At 41.5% G+C, this 22,581-nt stretch overlaps 1 protein-coding gene across 1 annotated transcript; it reads left to right on the top strand.

The window, feature by feature from the left end:
• The first annotated feature begins 554 nt into the window (after nucleotides 1–554).
• LOC118390899 (serine/threonine-protein phosphatase 2A catalytic subunit alpha isoform-like) lies at nucleotides 555–21,147 on the top strand. Its single transcript, XM_035781640.2, has 7 exons — nucleotides 555–1,043; nucleotides 11,050–11,259; nucleotides 11,592–11,765; nucleotides 19,103–19,192; nucleotides 19,419–19,580; nucleotides 19,774–19,892; nucleotides 20,413–21,147. Exons 1-7 carry the CDS (start codon nucleotides 942–944, stop codon nucleotides 20,483–20,485), a joined length of 930 nt encoding a protein of 309 aa, XP_035637533.1. The 5' UTR covers nucleotides 555–941; the 3' UTR covers nucleotides 20,486–21,147.
• Nucleotides 21,148–22,581: the final 1,434 nt, after the last annotated feature.

Here is a 22,581-nt window from a genome sequence, read left to right as displayed (position 1 = left end):
CAGTTAAGAACATATTCTTATTTTCAATGACGGCCTGGGAACAGTGGGTTAACTGCCTGTTCAGGAGCAGAACGACAGATTTGTACCTTGTCAGCTCGGGGGTTTGAACTCGCAACACTTCCGGTTACTAGTCCAACGCTCTAACCACTAGGCTACGCTAAGGAGTCCACATGGTATATAGTTGACCCTGGTAATTTCTGATTCATTTAGGATTTTGGACAAATCTTGATCAAATCTCAGACACTTCTTTAAGGAATCACAGTTTTGAGAGAAATACTCTTTAAAGTCATAGAGGGCTATTGCAAAAAACTACATAAGATAACATGGCCATAATGTAGTTGTCAAAAACTGATTTGTTGTCATATTTTAGTTTAAAGGTAAAAAATGTCAGTAGTGGAACGTCAACAAGGCAACAAAATCTGTTTCCCCATTTGTAATTCGTATTTTAAGTGAAAAATACCGGTCGGAACTATAACTTCCGATAACTTCGATAGGACATGAACGCAGCATTGAAAATGCCAAGTTGGTGGTACTTTCATGGTCATGTCTAGAAGGGGTACAGCTTTTGTCAAATTAACGTACAAAGTTTTTATTTTTTTAATTGAAGGTAACCCAATTCTCCTAACCTGCTGCGAAAAGTCAAATCTGACGAAAGCGGCATCCTTTCTAGTCAAGACCGATTAACCTGATACGAAAATTCCAATCTTGACAAAAGCTGTATCCCATCTAGTCGAATCTGACTTTGGTATTTGTGTCGGAGTGGATCACGGCCTCGGGTGGGACAGGCGCAACTGACGTCTATATATTTCCTCGTCAGCTTCCCCCTCATCATATAGTTTCAGAAATAGGAACCGGGTTGACAAGTTTTCGGACGATTTCAAGTATTTGGGTAAATCGCGCCAATTGTTGTGCCACTGAATTACCCGAAATAACAACCAGAAATGGATGAGAAGTGTTTTACGAAGGAGATCGACCTATGGATCGAACAAGTCACCGAATGCAAACAGCTGTCGGAGAGCCAAGTAAAAACTCTGTGCGAAAAGGTATGGTATACGGAAATTAATAACTTTCCATCTCAAATTGTTTGTGTACAGTAACATTCAGGGGGCGATACATGTTGCGGAGCTTGTCTGTTAGCATTTCCTACTTGCCAAGTAGAATACATAATCCTGTCTAATTTCAAGAGCAGGCATTTATATTTCCATAGTTTACTGTGTAGCCTACAGTATATATACTTCTCGTCAACCATTCAGAAATAGTAACACACATGGCTTGCACATTTATAGAACAATTCGAATGCGGCTTTTCTACGCTTACACTCGCCCCAGACATCCTTAAAATGGCGCCGATTTTGTACATCACATTTAACTTCTCATTCTGCTGAGCTCTAAAACCGGTTTAGCATTTTACTGCAGCAATATGTTTTGTTCATTTTGGAGACTCCAAACGGTTGCATTCATATCAACATGCTTGTCCGGAACATCTAAATGACAAACCATAACATGTCTTGTTCAGTACTGGCACAATTTATGTTGGAAATCCAGTCAAACCATACGAGGCCCGGTCTGACCGATATGCTGTCAAAAACATTTGCAGCCTTCCTATCACCGCAATGTAGACTAGTCGCCTAGGCTCTACTGCCCACAATGCACTTTAATTCATGCCTATCCATGTGGTAGTTGCAGTGGCTTTAGTCCTGATACCTGACAAAGACTTAAGACTAATCATTTTGGCTATTCAAGTTCTGAATATCAGATGCCACAGTCAGTGCATTATCAAGTAAATTGAAATACATTTTCCAGAATTATAATTACTCCAGTCTTTACAGAAATAAATGACCAAATTCAAAATACTTCATAAGAGAACATGACTTAGCCACAGAGGATCATTAGCTTCGTTCAAAAAAAAATCTGTATATAGTTTCAAGTCACAAGTGAGTAGGCCTATGCCTAGTTGGAAAGTCCGCCGTTTGGGCAGCAGGTGTAACAATAGGCCTAAATGGTTATTGGGTGGTGGCTGTCAGTGAAAAGCATCTAAAATATGTGTATAGATAATGTGTCTTGAGTATAATTTTAAATATTGAGACAAGGGGGGGCTCTAGGCACATCTCTCTCAAGAAGCCGCTCAGCTGTCTCCCACCAATTCTTTAGCATCAATTGTTTCATTGTGTGAATTGTTTGCCTTTTTGATGATTTATTTTGTATTAATTTCCCATTACATATCACCAGCAGTACATTTACCGTTAATCCCCGTCATTTGGTTACATACATTTGTTAATGCTATATACTTTAGTATTTAGTTCTCATTCTCGGAGTGGAAATGTTGTTTGCAGAGTTCACACTTGTGAGAAACAAGTTTTGTTTTTATTTCTTATCACTATGAGTTTTGTAAAACAAAAATATATAATGTTTGGTGAGCTTCATGTGAACAATGAGCATGTGTCTGGTTCATTTCGCTGTCTTGTTATGTTGAGGGATGCCTAAAGCCTGCTACATGGATTAGGCGAATATGTGTGGGTGGAGTTGTTTATTGGGGGGGCTGCGGACTCTTTTTGTTGTGATATACCCTGAGAGGAAGTCCAACCTGTATCGTGTATATCCGCTTGGGGAGCCAGAATAGTTTACCATTCCATACACTAAATTGACTGTGCCTTTTAAACATCTTGGAAAATACCAGAAAATTATGTCATGGCTTTAGATGCTTCTGATAGGCTTTTTTTTTAACTTCATTTGAGTCAATTGGAGGTGTACCTTCAAACTCAGTGCCTCTTTGCTTGACATCATGGGGAAATCAGCCAAGACCTCAGAAGAAAAATTGTAGACCTCCACAAGTCTGGTTCATCCTTGGGAGCAATTTCCAAATGCCTGAAGGTGCCACATTCATCTGTACAAACAATAGTACGCAAGTATAAACACCATGGGACCACGGAGCCGTCATACCTCTCAGAAATGAGGCGAGTTCTGTCTCCTGGAGATGAACATACTTTGGTGCGAAAAGTGTAAATCAATCCCAGAACAACAGCAAAGGACCCTGTGAAGTTGCTGGAGGAAAAGGGTACAAAAGTATCTATACCCACAGTAAAACGAGTCCTATATCGACATAACCTGAAAGGCTGCTCGGCCAGGAAGAAGCCACTGCTCCAAAACCGCCATAAAGACAGACTACAGTATGCAACTTCACATGGGGAGAAAGATCATACTTTTTTGAGAAATGTCCTGTGGTCTGATGAAACAAAAATAGAACTGTTTGGCCATAATGACCATCGTTATGTTTGGAGGAAAAAGGGGGAGGCTTGCAAGCCGAAGAACACTATCCCAACCGTGAACCACGGGGGGTGGCAGCATCATGTTGTGGGGTTGCTTTGCTGCAGGAGGGACTAGTGCACTTGACAAAATGGATGGCATCGTGAGGATGGATATATTGAAGCAACATCTCAATCAGTCAGGAAGTTGAAGCTTGGTTGCAAATGGATCTTCCAAATGGGCAATGACCCCAAGCAGACTTCCAAAGTTGTGGAAAAATGGCTTAATGACAACACAGTCAAGGTATTGGAGTTGCAATCACACAGCCCTGACCTCTATCCCATAAATTTGTGGGCAGAACTGAAAAAGCTTGTGCGAACAAGGAGGCCTACAAACCTGACTCAGTTACACCAGCTCTGTCAGGAGGATTTTTGCCAAAATTCACCCAATTTATTGTGGGAAGCTTGTGGAAGGCTACCCAAAACGTTTGACGCAGGTTAAACAATTTAAAGGCAATGCTACCAAATACTAATTGAGTGTATGTAAACTTCTGACCCACTGGGAACGTGATGAAATAAATACAATCTGAAATAAATCAATATCTCAACTATTATTCTGACATTTCACACTCTTAAAATAAAAGTGGTGATCATAACTGACCTAAAATAGGGAATTTTTACCTGGATTAAATGTCAGGAATTGTGAAACTGAGTTTAAATGTATTTGGCTAAAGTGTATGAACTTCTGACTTCAACTAGACAGACAGCCAGCGAGCGAGCATTCGGGAAGTATTCAGACCCCTAGACCTTTTCCACGTTTTGTTACTTTCCGGCCTTATTCTAAAATGAATTAAATTGACAAAACAATCTACACACAATACCCCATAATGACAAAGCAATACCCTTTTTTAAAATAAAAATAATAATAATTTTAGCAAATGTATTTAAAAAATAAAACGGAAATATCACATTTAGATAAGTATTCAGACCCTTTACTCAGTACTTTGTTGAAGCGTCTTTGGCAGCCATTACAGCCTCGAGTCTTCTTGGGTATGACGCTACAAGCTGGGGACAACTGTATTTGGTGAGTTTTCCCCCACTCTTCTCTACAGATCCTCTCAAGCTCTGTCAAGGGAGCTTCGCTGCACAGCTATCTTCAGGTCTCGCCAGAGTTGTTAGATCGTGTTCAAGTCTGGGCTCTGGCTGGGCCACTCAAGGACATTGAGACTTGTCCTGAATCCACTCCTGCGTTGTCTTGGCTGTGTGTTTAGGGCTGTTGTCCTGTTTCCCTCAATCCTGACTAGTCTCCCAGTCCCTGCCACTGAAAAACATCCCCACAGCATGATGCTGCCGCCACCATGTTTCACTGTAGGGATGGTGCCGGGTTTCCTCCAGACACTTGGCATTCAGTCCAAAGTCTTGATTTCATCAGACCAGGGAATCTTGTTTCTGATGTTCTGCCAAAAGGCACCTAAAGGAATCTCGAACTCCAAGTCGTCTGTCATGTACCTTTTACTGAGGAGTGGCTTCCGTCTGGCCACTCTACCATAAAGGCCTGATTGGTGGAGTGCTGCAGAGATGGTTGTCCTTCTCCCATCTTCACAGAGGAACTCTGGAATTTTGACAGGGTGACCATCGGGTTCTTGGTCACCTCCCTGACCAAGGCCCTTCTCTCCCGATTGTTCAGTTTGGCCGGTGGCTAGTTCTAGGAAAAGTCTTTAGTAGTTCCAAACTTCATCCATTTAAGAATGATGGAGTCCTCTGTTCTTGGGGACCTTCAATGCTGCAGATATTGTTTGGTGTCCTTCCCCAGATCTGTGCCTCGACACAATCCATTCTCGAGGCTCCACACACAATTTCTTACGTGTTTCTGTTTTTTATTTTTAATACATCTGCAAAAATGTCTACGTTTTTTTGCTTTGTCATTATGAGGTATTGTGTGTAGATTGATGGATTTATTTAATTTCATCAGTTTTAGAATAAGGCTGTAACAACATAATGTGGAAAATGAGAAGGGGTCTGAATACTTTCTGACTGCACTCTAGGTTACTTATTTTGATGGAGTATTAGTGGAGCGCCACAGCACCATGAAGATGTGTGCGGAGCATGGACAAGATACATATTTTATGCCCCTGCCTTTAGCAAAGTGGGAACTGCATATCATGGGGTGGCATTGGCATTCATCTTAATAGCACATGTGCCACTGGGCGAGAAGTCGTCTTTGTTTTTCGGGGCAGAATTATGTGAGGGTTTTATGTGTTGTTGGAGGTGCGTCTTGGCCAGTTTAGTTGGGAAAATGCTGCCCTCTTCAATCTTCCGCTTTAGGCAGCCACCTAATCCTGCCTAATAGGCGGGTCGGCCCTGAACCGTACTCTCTAAGAACCTTTGTAAAGCACACACACATGCCTCATCCATCCTAAATTGGAGGAAGTATATGGGATGGGGCCAGAATTGGGTCCGTTAGAACTTTCCCTTTATCACATCATCAGTACACCACCAATGGTCTGAGCAAGGATTTAACCTCAATCTTCCTTGATGCCCTTTTCACTAGGTTGCTTAAATACCGTCTGTTCTACAACCGTGTATCCTATTCGTGTTCTTGTTTTGTCTTGTTTACAAACAGGTGATTTATTGTCCGGAGATGCCTTAGAGGCCGGGATTACGGTACGGATGGATATGGTACTTGGCTAGAATTCCCCGTTGCCAAATTTGTAATTTTAAGCTACAAGGTCTTGGCGATCACCTTCTATTTGCCTGTGGAGTTCAGTCTCAGTCAAAATCAGGTGGTTAGAAGGAATTAACTTTAATTTGTTCAAAGTAAAGGGGTTTTGTCACTTCATCAAGTCAAACTCTTGAGTTGTCAAATGCTTAATCAGCGGTATAACAAACTCCTGAGCACATAATCAAGCAGGTCCCTCACAGCTCCAAATTGGTAGGCCTAAGCATAATTGTGTGTGTGTGTGTGTGTGTGGTTTGAGAGCATACATTTGCTCAGAGATGTCTGATGCATCCATCCCCTGTGAATTTTGGTAATGTGTTCAGCAGAATGCGCAACGAGTGTAAAAATAGCCATAGATGTGAATGATTCTGAGTTGCATCACCACCACATTGTGGCTGGGCTCTGTGACTCCAATATAACACTGGTGGAATAGCCTCTGTCTTGGGATACAAATTAAAGAATGGGGGAGAGGGAGAAAAGCAAGCTGTTACATCACAGCAACCCACTCATAACACATTGAAAAGCTGTTGTTTTCTTGTATTTTAAAACATTTACTTACACCAGGAGACTTCAGTGTTACGATCCCAGAGAAGCAGGAGCTCTGAAACGTCACATGCAAACCAGACTCAGACTTTCAGGTAGACTCTTGCTTGTGTATTACTCAGAGCGGTTAACAAGAGAATCAAACTCGGATCACTGGATTCTGAATTACTGATTGCCCCCATGTGATGGTTAATGTGTTTTTGTGCTGAGAACATTGTGTTGTGAGTGATGACAGAGTACCTTTTTGACACCTTGGAAGGTTAAAGGTAGAGTCGGTTGGTTAAATGTGATCTACTAGTGCAAAGATGGTGACATCCACCATGTTGTTGAGTAGTTTGTTTTCACAGTCAACAATCTTAGGCCAAAGGTTTCTAGCTAACGCTGAACAAGCAGTCCTGTAGTAGATGCGGTTATGAGTGGTGGAGCAATTTATGTAACCTGCTAAGTCATCCATTCAATAAACACTGAGTATATAAAACATTATAAACATCTACTCTTTCCATGACGTAGACTGACCAGAAATGTTCCCTACATTTCTTTTTCAGCACTGAGCAAATTTCAGGTCTGCTGAGCGTGAACTTGAACGTTGTGAAACTTCCAGCGGGCATTTACTGTGAACACTGAGGCTGTACCCGCTTTAAGTTTGTTTTAAGTGGCCAAGTAGGATACTGTGACTGTTTTTGATCATAAAGTAGGTCTACTAGAGTGGCCTACCGTCAAAACATGGAAATAGCATTTTAACATGGAAATAGCTTTTCTGTCATTCATCCTACATTTACAGCCAATGTGTGGTGTTCAATGTAAGGCCTACATTCCATGAAACTTTAACATGCTTGACATTAACCTGTTTATCCAACTGAAAATGGTTTGATGCAAGAAACCACTTTACAAAATAAAATGCATTATTATTATTCCCATACCATTATTACAGCGACTCAGACATATTATGCTCCCCTCTGCCTATTGGCTGTTTAGCCTGCCTCAAAATACAACACTGCCCCTTTAGGACAAAGAAATGCTATTTACTACACTCACTTTCCAAAGATGTCTAGAAATGTACACAATTGCAACTTTGAAGGGACATTTTTATAGTGTTAACAATAAACTCTAGAACAGTGGTCAACCTTTTTCAAGTCTATCACTTTCTGATTCGGTGCAAGCTGACATCTACCGCTCAGATTTATTTTTTAATTTCTAACATGACTCAAAGAAACGTAAGCCTATGCACCATTAACACATTTTTAAATGTGTTAATGCAAATAACTGTCGGTATCACGGTAATTGACTGTTAATTAACAAACATATTTAGCATCTGCTGGCTTCCACACACAGCCTACTAGCCACTCAAAAAAAAGTATCTAATAATAAATCCATGTAATATAGCCTACACCTTCACAATAAATCCATTATTTATTTTAGACATGTCTAAAGAAGCATGATATGAATGAAAATGTAGTCTATTCAGAAGGAAAGAATAGCATGCTGAGTTGTCCTGGTGTGGCTATGCCAAATGGCTGTGGGCTACACTAGTTTATTTAGCAGACAAGATTTGCTTATAATTTCGTGGCATTGTTTTATATTACTTTATAGTATGAAGAGTACAATTGAACAAAGCTGAAAATATTCATATTTTATCAACTATTTAAGGAAGTGCACACGTGGCTATTCTGTGAGTAGTTAACAAATAAATGGTTATTCTTATACGCTTAATTTAGTTATTAATGTAACTTTAGTTGTCGTACAAACGTTGGCCTATGTTTTGATTTTTAATACATTGTAAGGCTGCATGATGAGACTGATTTTGAAAAAAGTAGCTTGAAGGGCATGAGCTCTGCTTTGTTTTTTGGGCAGATTGTACACACTCAGTCTCATTCACAATTTGACAAGCATGTGATAATGCCTTGAATTTCAAGGTGACATTTCCTTTGTGGCTGTAAATCACCCTAAAAAAAATCAGTGCCTCTTGTACCCTTCTCCCTGAGTGCTGTGCAATCTGAAGCATCCCACTCAGATACTGCGCGCGTCCTTATCCAATTCCGAGGTGCGTATTGAAGATATTGGATGAACTGTCCACATTTACTTTTCATCAGCCAACAAGATGAGTATGCCTGACGAACAGCAAAAGCACTAGCCAATGTCAATATACTATCCCCCATGGTACAAAAGTCGACCTTTTCTGTGCGAGAAATAAATATTCCAAACAGTTGTGGGATGCGACAGATCCCAAATTAATACAACCAATTAGCATCAAATAACCTTTTTTATGCAATGTGGCTGACGCAACAGATCAGAATATATAGCTTGAAATGTTGATAAACTATTAGGCTATTTCTTCACATTATAAGCGCCGATGGTAATAGGCTATAAGTGTGACTGTTCCATTAGCGGAAAACATTATCAAAAGTGACCACAAATGCAATAATGCATGTAATGCTTTAATCATAAAGGTGCATTTTTATGGTGAAAATGATCTTCCCTAAACTTGAAACTCACCCGTTGCTTATGTATGCCAGTTAGGCTCTACACCCCTTGTAAAGCGGATTAATGTGCTTCATTTTAAGAAGTTATTTGGCCAATTTAGTTGTGATACAAACCTTATTGAAACATATAGGTCTATGAGCTAGGTTACATGAGGTGTGGGGCTGATTTCAAACAAGTCACGAAAAAAAAAGGAATTGTTTCTTATGATGGGCGTCATTTCACAAGTGATAATATCTAACTCATAAGTGATAGGCTAATATTGTCACCCATCAGACTATTCTTGATTTTAATCTCGTATTCAAATATACAAAATAATATGATTATTTTTAATTTTTTAGAATGGACCACTTATCATGCACCTTGTATCGAAACGGGCAGCGGGAAAAATACATGTCATCTTTGCACTTAAATAGCAAATGGAGGCTGCTTTTTCCGTGGTCCATTTTCATGCCAGCCAGGTAGGCTATTCTCCTGTTGTAAAAAGAAGCAATATGCCTTAGGAAAGTTGAATTAAATATAGTAGGCCTAGCCTATAGAAAGCTGATGGGATCCTCTTTTTAGTAGAGGCAATCACTCTGTTTTCTCACGCAATTGCATAGCCTATAGAAATCTTGTGCAACTTGAGCTCATGGGATCTCATGAAGTGTTTGATTAGATTTTTGATTACATTTGCATTGATGTCCGAGTGATTTAGAGAGACAATGGAGTGCTGAGTACCAGGAAGTTAGCATGTTCGGTAGGCTACTAATGACCATTAGCTGCATCAGAGCTTGGAGAAGCCTAATGACTGTGACTAAACGGTCATGTGGAATTTGACTGCCTTCATGGCTCGTGACTGCCGGTTTGGCGGTAATATGGTCACCGCAACAGCCCTATATTGGCCCAATACATTACCGCATTTTGGCTTTGCTTGAATTGACCTGCCAATGCATTGTTTAAGTTTGGTGTATATAGGCATACCTAGATCAGTTGGTTCAGGTTACTGATTTAAGAGGATCTATATTCTAGGATGTGTTAACTCGGGTGCATATCATTTTTACCGAGGTTCTGAGTCCCACTAATCTCTCGTAAACCCATGTATCTGATCAAATCACGTAAGATTTTACTTCTGGGTTAACCAAGATTAGAGTCCCATTGACCTACAGTTTTTTTTTCCCAGTCTTGGCCCTATCTGACTCTCTTCAATTCCCACTCAAATTAATTTGGAAAAATATCAGATTTGTTTAATACGCATCTATAATTTGCCTTTTGGCCGAACGATTGAATGGCTTTATAGAAACCCCAGCCAGCAGTTAATTGAAAGGCCTGATGCGGCATAGTTGTGAGGGCACATGGAGCCGGCTTGTTTTGTGGGCAATTAGGTCAACATTAACCATAGTCCTCTTTCGCCCTGGCCTGGTCACTCTTTCTCCTTGGCGTCCATCTGCCAGTGTGACTTTCTCCCCCTCGGGGTGCTGCCTGGAGCTGAGATCAAAAGTTATTTCTCTCATCTTGACCCACGGGCACAAACCCAGTGACACATACCCCTGCTCTACTCTCAACGTGGGATTTAAGCACTAAAAGCTCCCCTACAATCACTTAAACCCTTAGTGTAGTACTGCCAACATTTATCATCCCAGCCGCACACCTCAAGGAGCATCTCTCCTGGTTTTAGGCCCTTCCTCTTTTGTAAAGGTTGATGTTTAACAACATTGTCAACAAGTGCCTATGGAACGGTGTGTGTGCGGACAATTTGTTTAGCATAGAAGTTGTATCAAAGACCTGCACTGATACGTTTTGAGAGAGTGAGAGATTGACAACATATAGCCTTGCATGCAATCACTCTTTCATTAGAGAACAGTACTGGACCACCGGCTTTGCGCCCAGCAGGCAGAACTGTTCTTAGAGCTGCCCTACACAGTCCAATGGTTTCTAGGAACTGCTTTGACATTCAACTAGCTTGCCAAATGTCATTTGTCTATTTATGTCTTGGGAAGATGACCGTTGGGAAGAGAGGGGACTGAAACGTAATGCAATGTAGCCCACAACACAGCCTTATGATGTTTGTGTTTTATGTTTTGTCCAGGCAAAGGAGATTCTGACCAAGGAGTCCAATGTGCAAGAGGTCCGATGTCCAGTCACAGTGTGTGGAGATGTCCACGGCCAGTTCCACGACCTAATGGAGCTCTTCAGAATCGGAGGGAAGTCTCCAGACACAAACTACCTGTTCATGGGAGATTACGTGGACCGAGGCTACTACTCTGTAGAAACTGTCACGCTACTTGTAGCACTTAAGGCAAGTTGTTGTAGTTGTACACTGGGGACCAGTTATCCGGAAACCGATAAAGTCTAGTCCTGGAATTAAAAAGCAAACTCAATGAAGAATCTCCATCAAATGTTTTTCACTTCAGGACTAGGCTTAATCTCTGTCAGGGAAACCGCCCCTGAAAGTTTTGAATTACCTTACATTTTTTAACTTGACTAATGAGAGAGCTGAATGGTTAGTTATACACGGCCTTGTGATGCAAAAGCAATGTAATACTGAGAGACACTCATTTACAGAATGCCCTCGTCTCCATTGAACAGTGCCGTTTTGTAATTCCCTGTATTTGTAACATTTGATTACAGGTTCGGTACCGTGAACGCATCACAATCCTTCGGGGGAACCACGAAAGCAGACAGATCACACAAGTGTACGGCTTCTATGACGAGTGTCTAAGGAAGTACGGCAATGCAAACGTATGGAAATACTTCACAGACCTCTTCGATTACCTTCCCCTCACCGCCTTGGTAGATACTCAGGTAAGAGGTTTCACATTTTGATTTGATATGTAGTTGAATCTTCTATGGTGCAATTCCACAGTAATGGAATTACACTGAGACTAAAATGGTTATTTGTAAAAATGTATGCCAAACAATTGCTTTCAAAGTTTAACAAACCATACAACTATATGCATAAGGAGTCGTTTGAACAATTTACACAAATTTCACAAAAACACATTTACTGGAAGAACTGTGCAGATACAAAGTTTAGTAACAGAATTACGGTATAATCTCTAAATAATATATAAGATTATGCGACCACATTTGCCAAGAACCGTTAAATATCTACTCCGAATTAAGATTTAAAGATGTCTACAGAAAGAATTTACATCACGGGTCCCTGTTCTGTACTACACAGAAATGCATAGTATAATTGTGGATAGGAATGTCATTCGCTTCATGATGTATACTAAATAGGTACACAAAGATAGAAATATGCAATATCATCCTTTGCATATATGGGCAGGGCTCTATAGTGTGACAACTTTTGCTGTGTGACCAGGAGTTTTATTTTGGGAGCGCTGTGTGACCAGGAGTTTTATTTTGGGAGCGCTGTGTGACCAGGAGTTTTATTTTGGGAGCGCTGTGTGACCAGGAGTTTTATTTTGGGAGCGCTGTGTGACCAGGAGTTTTATTTTGGGAGCGCTGTGTGACCAGGAGTTTTATTTTGGGAGCGCTGTGTGACCAGGAGTTTTATTTTGGGAGCACTGTGTGACCAGGAGTTTTATTTTGGGAGCACTGTGTGACGATGAAAAAAGCTCTCCCAGAATTGTTTTAATGATAACGTTTCTCTGTGCGGTTGCTTCCGAGGGCTGAAGATTTGTTAGCGTCATGGTTGCACCATAACTACCGTGAACACCGTTTGCTTCTTGCCCAACCACGTCAAAAGACCCGACCCATATTACCACCGCAACATTTTTTATCTTCCTAAAACGGATCTCCGGGACTGTATTTTACATCCATAAACCATGTTGTGCTCTGTTCTAAAATGACAAGCGTGTCGACGTCGATAACCATTCGTTTACACTTAGTCCAGTCATGTTACCTCGTTGGTATCCAAACATATCCAAACATTTGAAGGCAGAGAAAGAAATTCCACAAGTGACTTTGTAATTTCAATGACAGGTATTCGTAGAATTTTATAATGGACACTAATATACTGAATTGTAATTGGATGCATTTTACCGCCATATCCTACTGTGCTATGATTGGTTAAGACCACCACCCAAATGGTTAGGTCATGGTCAGTTTGATCCTGGTTGGCGATACGTGAACATGCCAGTTATATAGCTAGCTAATAAAGAGCTACGTTAAGAAATATATCCTGTAGTGCTGCATTTCATTATTTTGTACAAAGTGTGCAAAACAAGACATGGTGTCAGAGTAAAAGGTCTTACAAGATGGATTTTTCTGGAGTTCCTTCACCTCGAATGGACTGGGAGTCTACAAACTTACCCGATGCATGGCGTAAGTACAAACAGCATGGGACGCTAATGTTCACGGGTCCTCTGAAGGAAAGAGAAGAGGAAAAATGCAGCTACCTGCTCCTCTGGATCGGTGAAAAAGGGAGAGATATTTACAACACATGGACACTTACCGAGGCTGAATCAAAGGTACTGAAAACATACTACGATCGTTTTGAAGCATATGTTTCGCCGAAGACCAATACGATTTTCGCTATGTACAAATTCCATGAGAAAGTACAGGGAGCTAGCGGGTCTTTTGAACAGTTTGTGACAGAGCTGTGTCTGCTTGTGAAAGACTGATTATGCAAACAAGGATGAGATGGTCAGGGACCGTATTGTATTTGGAATGCACTCACCGCGAGTGAGAAACTTTTGAATGTTGGGTCTGAGGTGACGCTGGACAAAGCTATCGACATAGCCAGATCTCACGAGCTAGCACAGGCTCAGATGAAAACCAATTTGCGCGGCAGCACGAGCGCATCGCGTGAACAAGCAGTGCACGCAGACATCAAAGCACACCTCCGGTGCACAGAGAGCGTGTTTTGGAACGGAGAGAGACAACTCTAACAGAGCGACAGACTCCAAACGCCCCAAAATATGTGGATATTGTGTATACAAAGTCCATGGCGAACAAGGAAATTGCCCAGCTAAAGGCAAACCGTGTTCTAAATGTGGAAAATGGAATCACTTTGCAAAAGTGTGCAGAGCTTACCGTGGAAAAACAGTACACACAGTGAGTGAAGATGAAATGTCAAACGCTGATGAACTGTTTATTGATTCAGTGACACAGAAAAGTCAAATATAAGAGACAGAGCAAGCCTTTGCTGACATTGAGATAGGAACACAAGGCACAGAGCTAAAGTTCAAACTAGACACTGGTGCACAAGTAAACATTATTCCTCTGAATAAGTACCACCGCTTGACATCTGAGTGTGAGCTACAGCGCAGACTGACTAGTTATGGTGGTGAACAGCTCCCAGTAAAAGGCACATGCACTTTCAAATGCAAATACAAGGAAAGTGACATGATGTTGGACTTTTATGTTGTTGACACTAGAGCACCTGCAGTGCTAGGTCTTAAAGCATGTTTGGACATGGACCTCATCAAGATAGTTTTATCAGTGACAGCACCAGTAGACAGACAATTCACTGGAGGAGTTTGCTGATGTTTTTACAGGAATAGGATTATTCTCAGGAGAATGTACCATTCACCTTGACCCAGGCGCAACCCCTGTGGTCTACCCACCGAGAAAGATTCCCCTTGCTCTCCGTGCCCGTCTGAAGAAAGAGTTGGAGAGCATGGAGCAATCTGACATAGTCACCAAGGTTACAGAACCGACTGACTGGGTAAACGCGTTATTGGTGGTGGAGAAACCACAGGCAAGCTCCGAGTATGTCTCAACCCAAGAGACTTGAACAAGGCTATCAAATGCCCCATTATCCTTTACCGACGCTAGATGGCATCACACAAGCTAGCGTGAGCACACTACTTCAGTGTCATGGACGCTAGATCAGGCTACTGGACTATCAACTCACAGAAGTCATCTAAGCTCACAACATTCAACACACCGTTTGGACGCTACAGGTTCCGTCGCCTGCCTTTTGGGATTATCTCAGCCCAATATGAGTTTCGGCGAAAGATCGACGAAGTGTACGAAGGACTCGACGGAGTTGTGGTAATTGTAGACAACATCCTTGTCTATGGTCGAACCAAAGAGCACGACCGAAACCCCCGAGTGATTCTGCAAAGGTCCCGTGAGAGAGGAGTCAGACTCAACCCCGAGAAGAGCACAGTCGGCGCTACAGAGGTCAGCTACTTCGGACATCTTCTCACAGCGACTGGAATCAAGCCAGATCCACAGAAGATCTTAGCCATAAAATAAACGGAGCCACCAAGGAACCATGCAGAGCTGGAAACAGTGCTTGGCATGGTAAACTACTTAGCCAAGTTCGCACCCAGCCTCTTCAATGCTAATGCACCCTTGCGTCAATTGCTAAAGCAGTCCAGTGAGTTTCTCTGGGACAAGCAACACGACGTTGCTTTCCAGAATGTGAAAGACTTGATCACGAGAGAACCAGGACCAATCCTTGACTACTACGACCCCGACAAAGAGCTCAGACTCCAAATGGACGCGTCGAAGTATGGACCAGTGCAGTGTTACTGCAAGAAGGAAAGCCCATCGGCTACGCTTCCAAATCTCTCACAGACTGAAATCAACTACGCTCAAATCGAAAAGGAGCTCTACACCATTCTGTTTGGATGTAAACGTTCCCATCAGTACATATATGGACGACAAGTCATTGTGGAATCCGACCACAAGCCCCTTGAGTCAATTATGTGGAAACCACTAGCCGCAGCCCCGCCAAGGCTACAGAGAATGATCCTTAAACTACAAAAATACGACTTCACAATCACTCACCGTGCAGGCAAAGACATCCCTGTCGCAGACACACTCTCCAAGAAGTTTCTTACCTATAAGGACAGCAGCCTCAGTGAAGGCATGGACATGCAAGTGCACACTGTGTACAGCAACTTACCAGTTAGTGACACAAAACTGAAGGAGATCCAAGCAGAAACAGAAAAGGACTCGCAACTCGCACAGCTGAGGAAAATCATACAGGATGGATGGATGGCCTGAGAGGAGAAAATGCCCTCACAGCGTCTCAGAATTCTGGAACCATTGTGTTGGTACTATCACAGATCAACGGAATCATTTTCAAAGGAGAGAAAGTCATCATTCCTACCAGTCTCGGAGAAGAGATTTTGACAAAGATCCATGCTGGACACATGGGCATGGAAAAGTGCAAACAGAGAGCACGGGACATTTTGTTTTGGCCCGGAATGTGCAAACAAATAGAGGACATGGTTGGTAAATGCGCCATATGTCTTGAATGACGCCACTCAAACACCAAAGAGCCAATGTTACCTCACTGTATCCCAGACCGACCCTGAAAAATGTGTGCAGATTGCTAAATCACTCATGGACAAAGCAAAAGCAGACGAGATCCCTACCTCAGTCTCCTTGAATACCGCAACACTCCAAATCACCAGCACAGATGTTGATGAGCCGCAGACTTCGCTCAATCCTTCCCAGCACCAACCAGCAGCTGCAACCTGAGGTCGTCAGCTACAAGGAAATGCATGGAAACCGCGCACAACAACAACAAAAGCGACAGGTCAGCTAGACCACTGCCACCACTGATCGACGGAGAGTCAGTTATAATCCATGAGAATGGCCTCTGGAAGCCAGCAGTCGTCATCCAGCCAGCCGACACTGAACGTTCATATCACGTTCGCACCGCAGAAGGAGCGGTGTACCGCGCAATCGTCGTCACCTACCGAACTGTTCCCCTGAAAGAGAACGTGATGTACTAAATACACACACACAGCACAACATACACCAACCATACTTACCTGCAACACCACAAGAGCTGTTGACTGACACAGAAGCATGCTCAGCATCATATCGCACAAGGTCAGGAAGAGAGGTCAAGCCCAGAGCTGTCCTAGTCCTGTGACATGTCAAAGGGTGTAGGTGGATCGCTGCCCTAAGAGTTCCAGACTGTAAATTGTTATACAAAGTTCACTTGAAATGCTTTGGCATTGTATTTGTTTGAATTGTTAAGATGTTATTTCTACAGTGAAAGCTGAGTTGCTGAGAATCCCTTGTTTGAAAAGTAACATTGTTTCAGAGTCTGTTGATTCAGTTGGTATAGTATGCAATATAAATGGTTACTTACCTTGAGTTCAAACTAAAGAGTGTGTATACAAAAATGCTTAGAATATGTAAACATTTTTATTTTTATTTAAAAGAGGGGGGTGTAATATTCATATGTTTAAACATACTGAATTGTAATTGGATGCATTTTACCGCCATATCATACTGTGCTATGATTGTTTAAGACCACAAAGATGGTTAGGTCATGGTCAGTTTGATCCTGGTTGGCAATACGTGAACACGTCAGTTATAGCTAGCTAATAAAGAGCTACGTTAAGAAATATCCTGTAGTACTGTGTTTTATTATTTTGTACATAGTGTGCAAAACAAGACAGACACATGCATTTACAGTGTTACATATAGGTTTCTAGGCCACTACATGTGCTTCAAAAGTGGCTAGAATTCATATAGGCCCAGTAGAAGCTTTATCTCAATTTAAAAAATAATATATATATATTTATTTATTTATTTTTGGGGTGCTCCTAAATGTCATGTGGTACTCTTAACTATCAATGTTACCAATGAAAAATATAAATGTAGATCCCTGTACATGGTTATTATTTTACACACTCGCTATTATTCTAATGCGCTCCGCCCTCAAACAAGACCAAATTTGGTTGGTCCAGAAAAAATCTCAACCAATCATAGATGTTTAGGCAGCACAGTAGAGTACTAGTATAGTACAGTACATTTTACTGTGCTCTACTGTACTGTGCTGTCTAAACTTGTGAAACCTCGATGTCTACGATTGGTGATGCCGGACCAAATCTGAACCAATCATGGACGCCGTTGTTTGAACCAAATCAAGGCCGTACCGGGCCAAAACAAATGACGTCTGTGGACATTGAAATCACAGCTGTGGACACAGGTTAGGGATGGGCATTTTACATTTTTGTACAGTGAGTACTTGCGTGATTTTCTTTTGATTACTCACATGAAAAAAATAATAATTTAGAACGCAAGGGGAGAAATATGTGCACATTTAGAACTATGCCAGCATAATGCGACACTGCCTAATCTATCATAGCCATTACAGATAATAATTGATAAATTGCGCCAAATATATTGACTTAACAAAACATTGAAGGACACCTTTCTAATATTGAGTTGCAACCCCACTTTTGCCCTCAGAACAGCCTCAATTCTTCGGGGCATGGACTCTACAAGATGTTAAAAGCGTTCCACAGGGATGCTGGCCCATGTTGACTCCAATGTTACCCACTGTTGTCAAGTTGGCTAGATGTCCTTTTGGTGGAGGACCATTCTTGATACACACGAGAAACTGTTGAGCATGAATTTCAGTAGCGTAGCAGTTCTTGACACAAACTGGTGCACCTGGCACTGACAATACCCCGTTCATAGGCACTTCAATATTGTATCTTGCCCATTCAACCTTTGAATGGCACACATACACAATCTCAAATGTCTCAAGGCTTTAAAATCTTTCTTTAACCTGTCTCCTCCCCTTCATCTACACTGATTTGAAGGGGATTTAACAAGCGACCTCTAAGGGATCATAGCTTTCAACTGGATTCACCTGGTCAGTCTGTCATGGAAAGAGCAGTTGTCCTTAATGTTTCGTACACTCAGTGTATATTCAGTCAATAAAAAAAGCAACTGCCATTTTATGAATTTATTGAAACTGGAATACCACCTTGATTATATTATATTGTGAAATAGTCTTCAAAAAGGCAGTAACCTCAGCAGTGACACTTGCTTGTAGAAGCCTATGGCCGTGCAATGGCATAACCTTGCTTTGTAAACGTGTTTATTAGTTGTCAGGGGTATTCAACATTGTTTTGATGTATTTCTAATACCATTTCTGGTAGATGTTTTCAAAGACCCGTTTTATATAATTTGAACCAGAAATCAAAGCCATTACATTTGTTTTTTTAGATCAAATGGTTGAAAAACGTATCTGCTTGCATTTCTCAAAGATGTAGACCCTTAGCTTTCATTTGACACCCAGTTTGATATGCTCCTATGAACAGGTTGGTGCTCATGGATCCTCTTACATGGAAATGATCTGTGCTTTACCTGCTGCTGTAAATACATGTTCACTCATGTCTTACGTCTCTGTCAAAACCAATATTGAAATTCAAGTAACATTTCTGTTTTCTTTCCCTTCTAAGATATTCTGTCTTCACGGGGGCCTGTCACCGTCCATAGACACGTTGGATCACATCCGAGCGCTGGACCGATTGCAGGAAGTTCCACATGAGGTACATGGCTCAACAACCCTGCTTCTGAGCATGCTCTGCTGTCTCATTGGTGCTCGGCAGATGGCTTGTATACACAGGTCTAGGGTCAATTTATTTGCCCCTAACCTCAACTATTAGGTGGAAAAACACAAGCTTATTGAGGCAACTTTCCATCCTACTCATCATATTGGATCCTTATCTTTATCCGTATCTTTATTACTTCTTACATGCATCTGCTCCTCTCCAGGGCCCCATGTGTGACCTGCTGTGGTCAGACCCAGATGACCGTGGGGGCTGGGGCATCTCCCCCAGGGGGGCTGGCTACACCTTTGGCCAGGATATATCTGAGACATTCAACCATGCCAACCGTCTTACTCTGGTGTCCAGAGCTCATCAGCTGGTTATGGAGGTAAGCTGTCTGTCGCAGATTCTCCATGCTTGGTGACCATGGTGAAGTGTATGAGTGTGAAACCATTTTGGAATGCATTACATGTTAGCCCCCTCATTCAGGTTGTTGAATATGTCAAATGTTGCGTTTGTATGCATGTCTCCGGTTTCTGCATTTACTACTAATTCGCTTGCTCTCCTGTTTTCTTCCACAGGGTTACAACTGGTGCCACGAGCGAAACGTGGTGACAATATTCAGTGCACCAAATTACTGTTACCGTTGTGGTAACCAGGCAGCTATCATGGAACTCGACGACACCCTGAAATACTCCTTGTAAGCATATTGATTACCATTCCATACATGACCAACCCTAAAGTGTTTCCTCCTCTGTTTGGTGAACTACTGTCAAGGGACTCTTATTTCTGGAGGATAATGAATTAAGTCAAATGTTATTTGTCACATGCTTCGTAAACAACAGGTGTAGACTAACATTAAAATGCTTACTGGGGCGGCAGGTAGCCTAGTGGTTAGAGCGTTGGACAGGTAACCGAAATGTTGCAAGAACGGATCCCCGAGCTGACAAGGTGAAAATCTGTTGTTCGGTCACTGAACAAGGTAGTTAAACCCATTGTTCCTAGGCCTTCATTGAAAATAAGAATTTGTTCTTAACTGACTTGCCGAGTTAAATAAAGGTAAAATAAAAACATTTAATAAAACATAAATAGACAAGTAAAACACGTAGTAATAAATGCACATTGAGTGAGTGAGAACTGTATTATGTAATGATGTTCCATCAACTCTGAACAGGATTGTTGATGAAAAACAAGATGTGTGATATGTTTCTCTTTTCCAGCCTGCAGTTTGACCCAGCGCCTCGTAGAGGGGAACCTCATGTCACCCGTCGCACCCCAGACTACTTCCTGTAAAACCTCACCCCTTGTACTGTCCAGTTTTGCCATGATTTATGAAAATACCTTTAGCATCCAACACCATGGGAGGGGGGGACACGGCAAAACATCAATGTACATAATTGTATTCACACAATTCTATTTAAGCATTCAGAAAATATGTGTACATGGACCAAAAGGTGTGTGCCATATATTCATTACGAAATGCTGAAGAGTATAATGTCCAAGATCACAACCCCAATTCCTTACTCCACTAGCTCTACTCGGGTCTTAAATCTCAAGGTGAGCGCGGCAACCAAGTTTTGTAAATTGAAACGTATTCAATCCAATGTACCATGGCTTATTTTGTGAGTCCCCACATTTTCAGATGTAAAAAAAAACAACACTGTTTGCACTTTTTTTTTTTTTTTTACATTCTAAGAACCTTTAAACGCAAGTCAGAAGTTGGCGGTTTCATTCTACAGAACGTTTTATTTTAGATTCTGTCAGCAGCTTTTTGATGGGTTAATCTCTCCGGTACACGTTTGATGACAAACTTGCTTAAACAGATGCCCATTCAATTGTGTATGGCAGACTGAAAAATACCTTTGTGAAAATAGTCACACACACTACTCACTCATGATTATCTAGTTTCTGTATTGAAGGATCCAGTTCAATAATAAAGTTGTTCCTTGACTTGTGCGATGTGTTGGTTTATTCACTTGACTTTGAGTCATCTGACACTACTGATGGACATTTAACCAAGGCTTATGATGATGTACAGTGCCTTCTGAAAGTATTCAGACCCCTTGACTTTTTCCACATTTGATTCTTTTTCCACTTTATTCTAAAATTAAACACTGTCCCATAATGAGAAAGCAAAAACGGGGAGAACATTTTTGCAAATAATGAAATACGTATATGTAATAAGTATTCAGACCCTCAAATCAGCTCAGGTGCATCCTGTTTCCACTGATCATCCTTGAGAGGCTTCTTGATTGTAAGTCCACCTGTGGTAAATTCAATTGACTGGACATGATATGGAAAGGCTCACACCTGTCTGTATAAGGTGCCACGGTTGACAGTGTATGTCAGAGCAAAAAACAAGCCATGAGGTCGAAGAAATTGTCCGAGTGCCGAGACTCCACATTGGCAAAAAATAAATAATAACCTATTTTTGCTTCGTCATTATTGGGTATTGTGTGTAGATTGGGGGGGACATTGAATAAATTTAACTTAAAATGTGGAAAAGGTTAAGGGGTCTGAATACTTTCCAAATGCACTGTATGTAAGTCATATGCCTAAATAAAATGACCAAAACCATGATTGATTTTTGGAGAAAGGGTGAAGAATAAAGCTTCCATGGATGCTGAATATATGTATTTTGTTGCTACTACACTCTAATTTTACATAGCTAAGTAATAACTACACTGATAATTTTTATCACATGGTAGTGATAAATACTTCTAATGATCCAACCTGTTCACCACTTATTTCCCATAAGAATGTGTTACTGTTGTTAAAGGGTTGCAGGTAGCCTAGTCGTTAGAATGTTGGGCCAGTAAGTGAAAGTGTGCTAGTTCAAATCCTGAACAATCTTGTTGAAAAATCTGTCCCATGTGCCCTTGCCAAGGCACTTAACACTAAATTATCAAGGAACCCACCAGGTACAACCCTAAATCTGTAAACACAGGCACCCTCATAGATTTGGGGTGGCAGGGTAGCCTAGTGGTTCGAGCATTGGACTAGTAACCGAAAGGTTGCAAGTTCGAATCCCCCGAGCTGACACGGTACAAATCTGTCGTTCTGCCCCTGAACAGGCAGTTAACCCACTAGGCCGTCATTGAAAATAAGAATTTGTTCTTAACTGACTTGCCTAGTAAAATAAAGGTAAAATAAATAAAAAGATATCATGCTGACCAACCTGTCCTCTAAGTACACCTCTGCTGTCTTCAACCAGGATCTCAGCGATCACTGCCTCATTGCCTGCGTCCGTAATGGGTCTGCGGTCAAACGACCAACCCTCATCACTGTAAAACACTCCCTAAACACTTCAGCGAGCAGGCCTTTCTAATCGACCTGGCCCGGGTATCCTGGAAGGATATTGACCTCATTCCGTCAGTAGAGGATGACTG

The sequence above is a fragment of the Oncorhynchus keta genome, chromosome 12 (assembly GCF_023373465.1).
Source record: "Oncorhynchus keta strain PuntledgeMale-10-30-2019 chromosome 12, Oket_V2, whole genome shotgun sequence".
Classification (NCBI taxonomy): Eukaryota; Metazoa; Chordata; class Actinopteri; order Salmoniformes; family Salmonidae; genus Oncorhynchus; species Oncorhynchus keta.
Note: the sequence above shows the minus strand (reverse complement) of the source record. Positions and strands in the feature narration are given on the sequence as shown.

Bases quoted from the DNA above. Each gene is read 5' to 3' on its own strand.
- LOC118390899 (XM_035781640.2), top strand. From the start codon at position 942: ATGGATGAGAAGTGTTTTACGAAGGAGATCGACCTATGGATCGAACAA. The intron at 11,766-19,102 runs GTAAGAGGTTTC...TTCCCTTCTAAG, and splicing joins CCGCCTTGGTAGATACTCAG to ATATTCTGTCTTCACGGGGG. The intron at 19,581-19,773 runs GTAAGCTGTCTG...TTTCTTCCACAG, and splicing joins CTCATCAGCTGGTTATGGAG to GGTTACAACTGGTGCCACGA.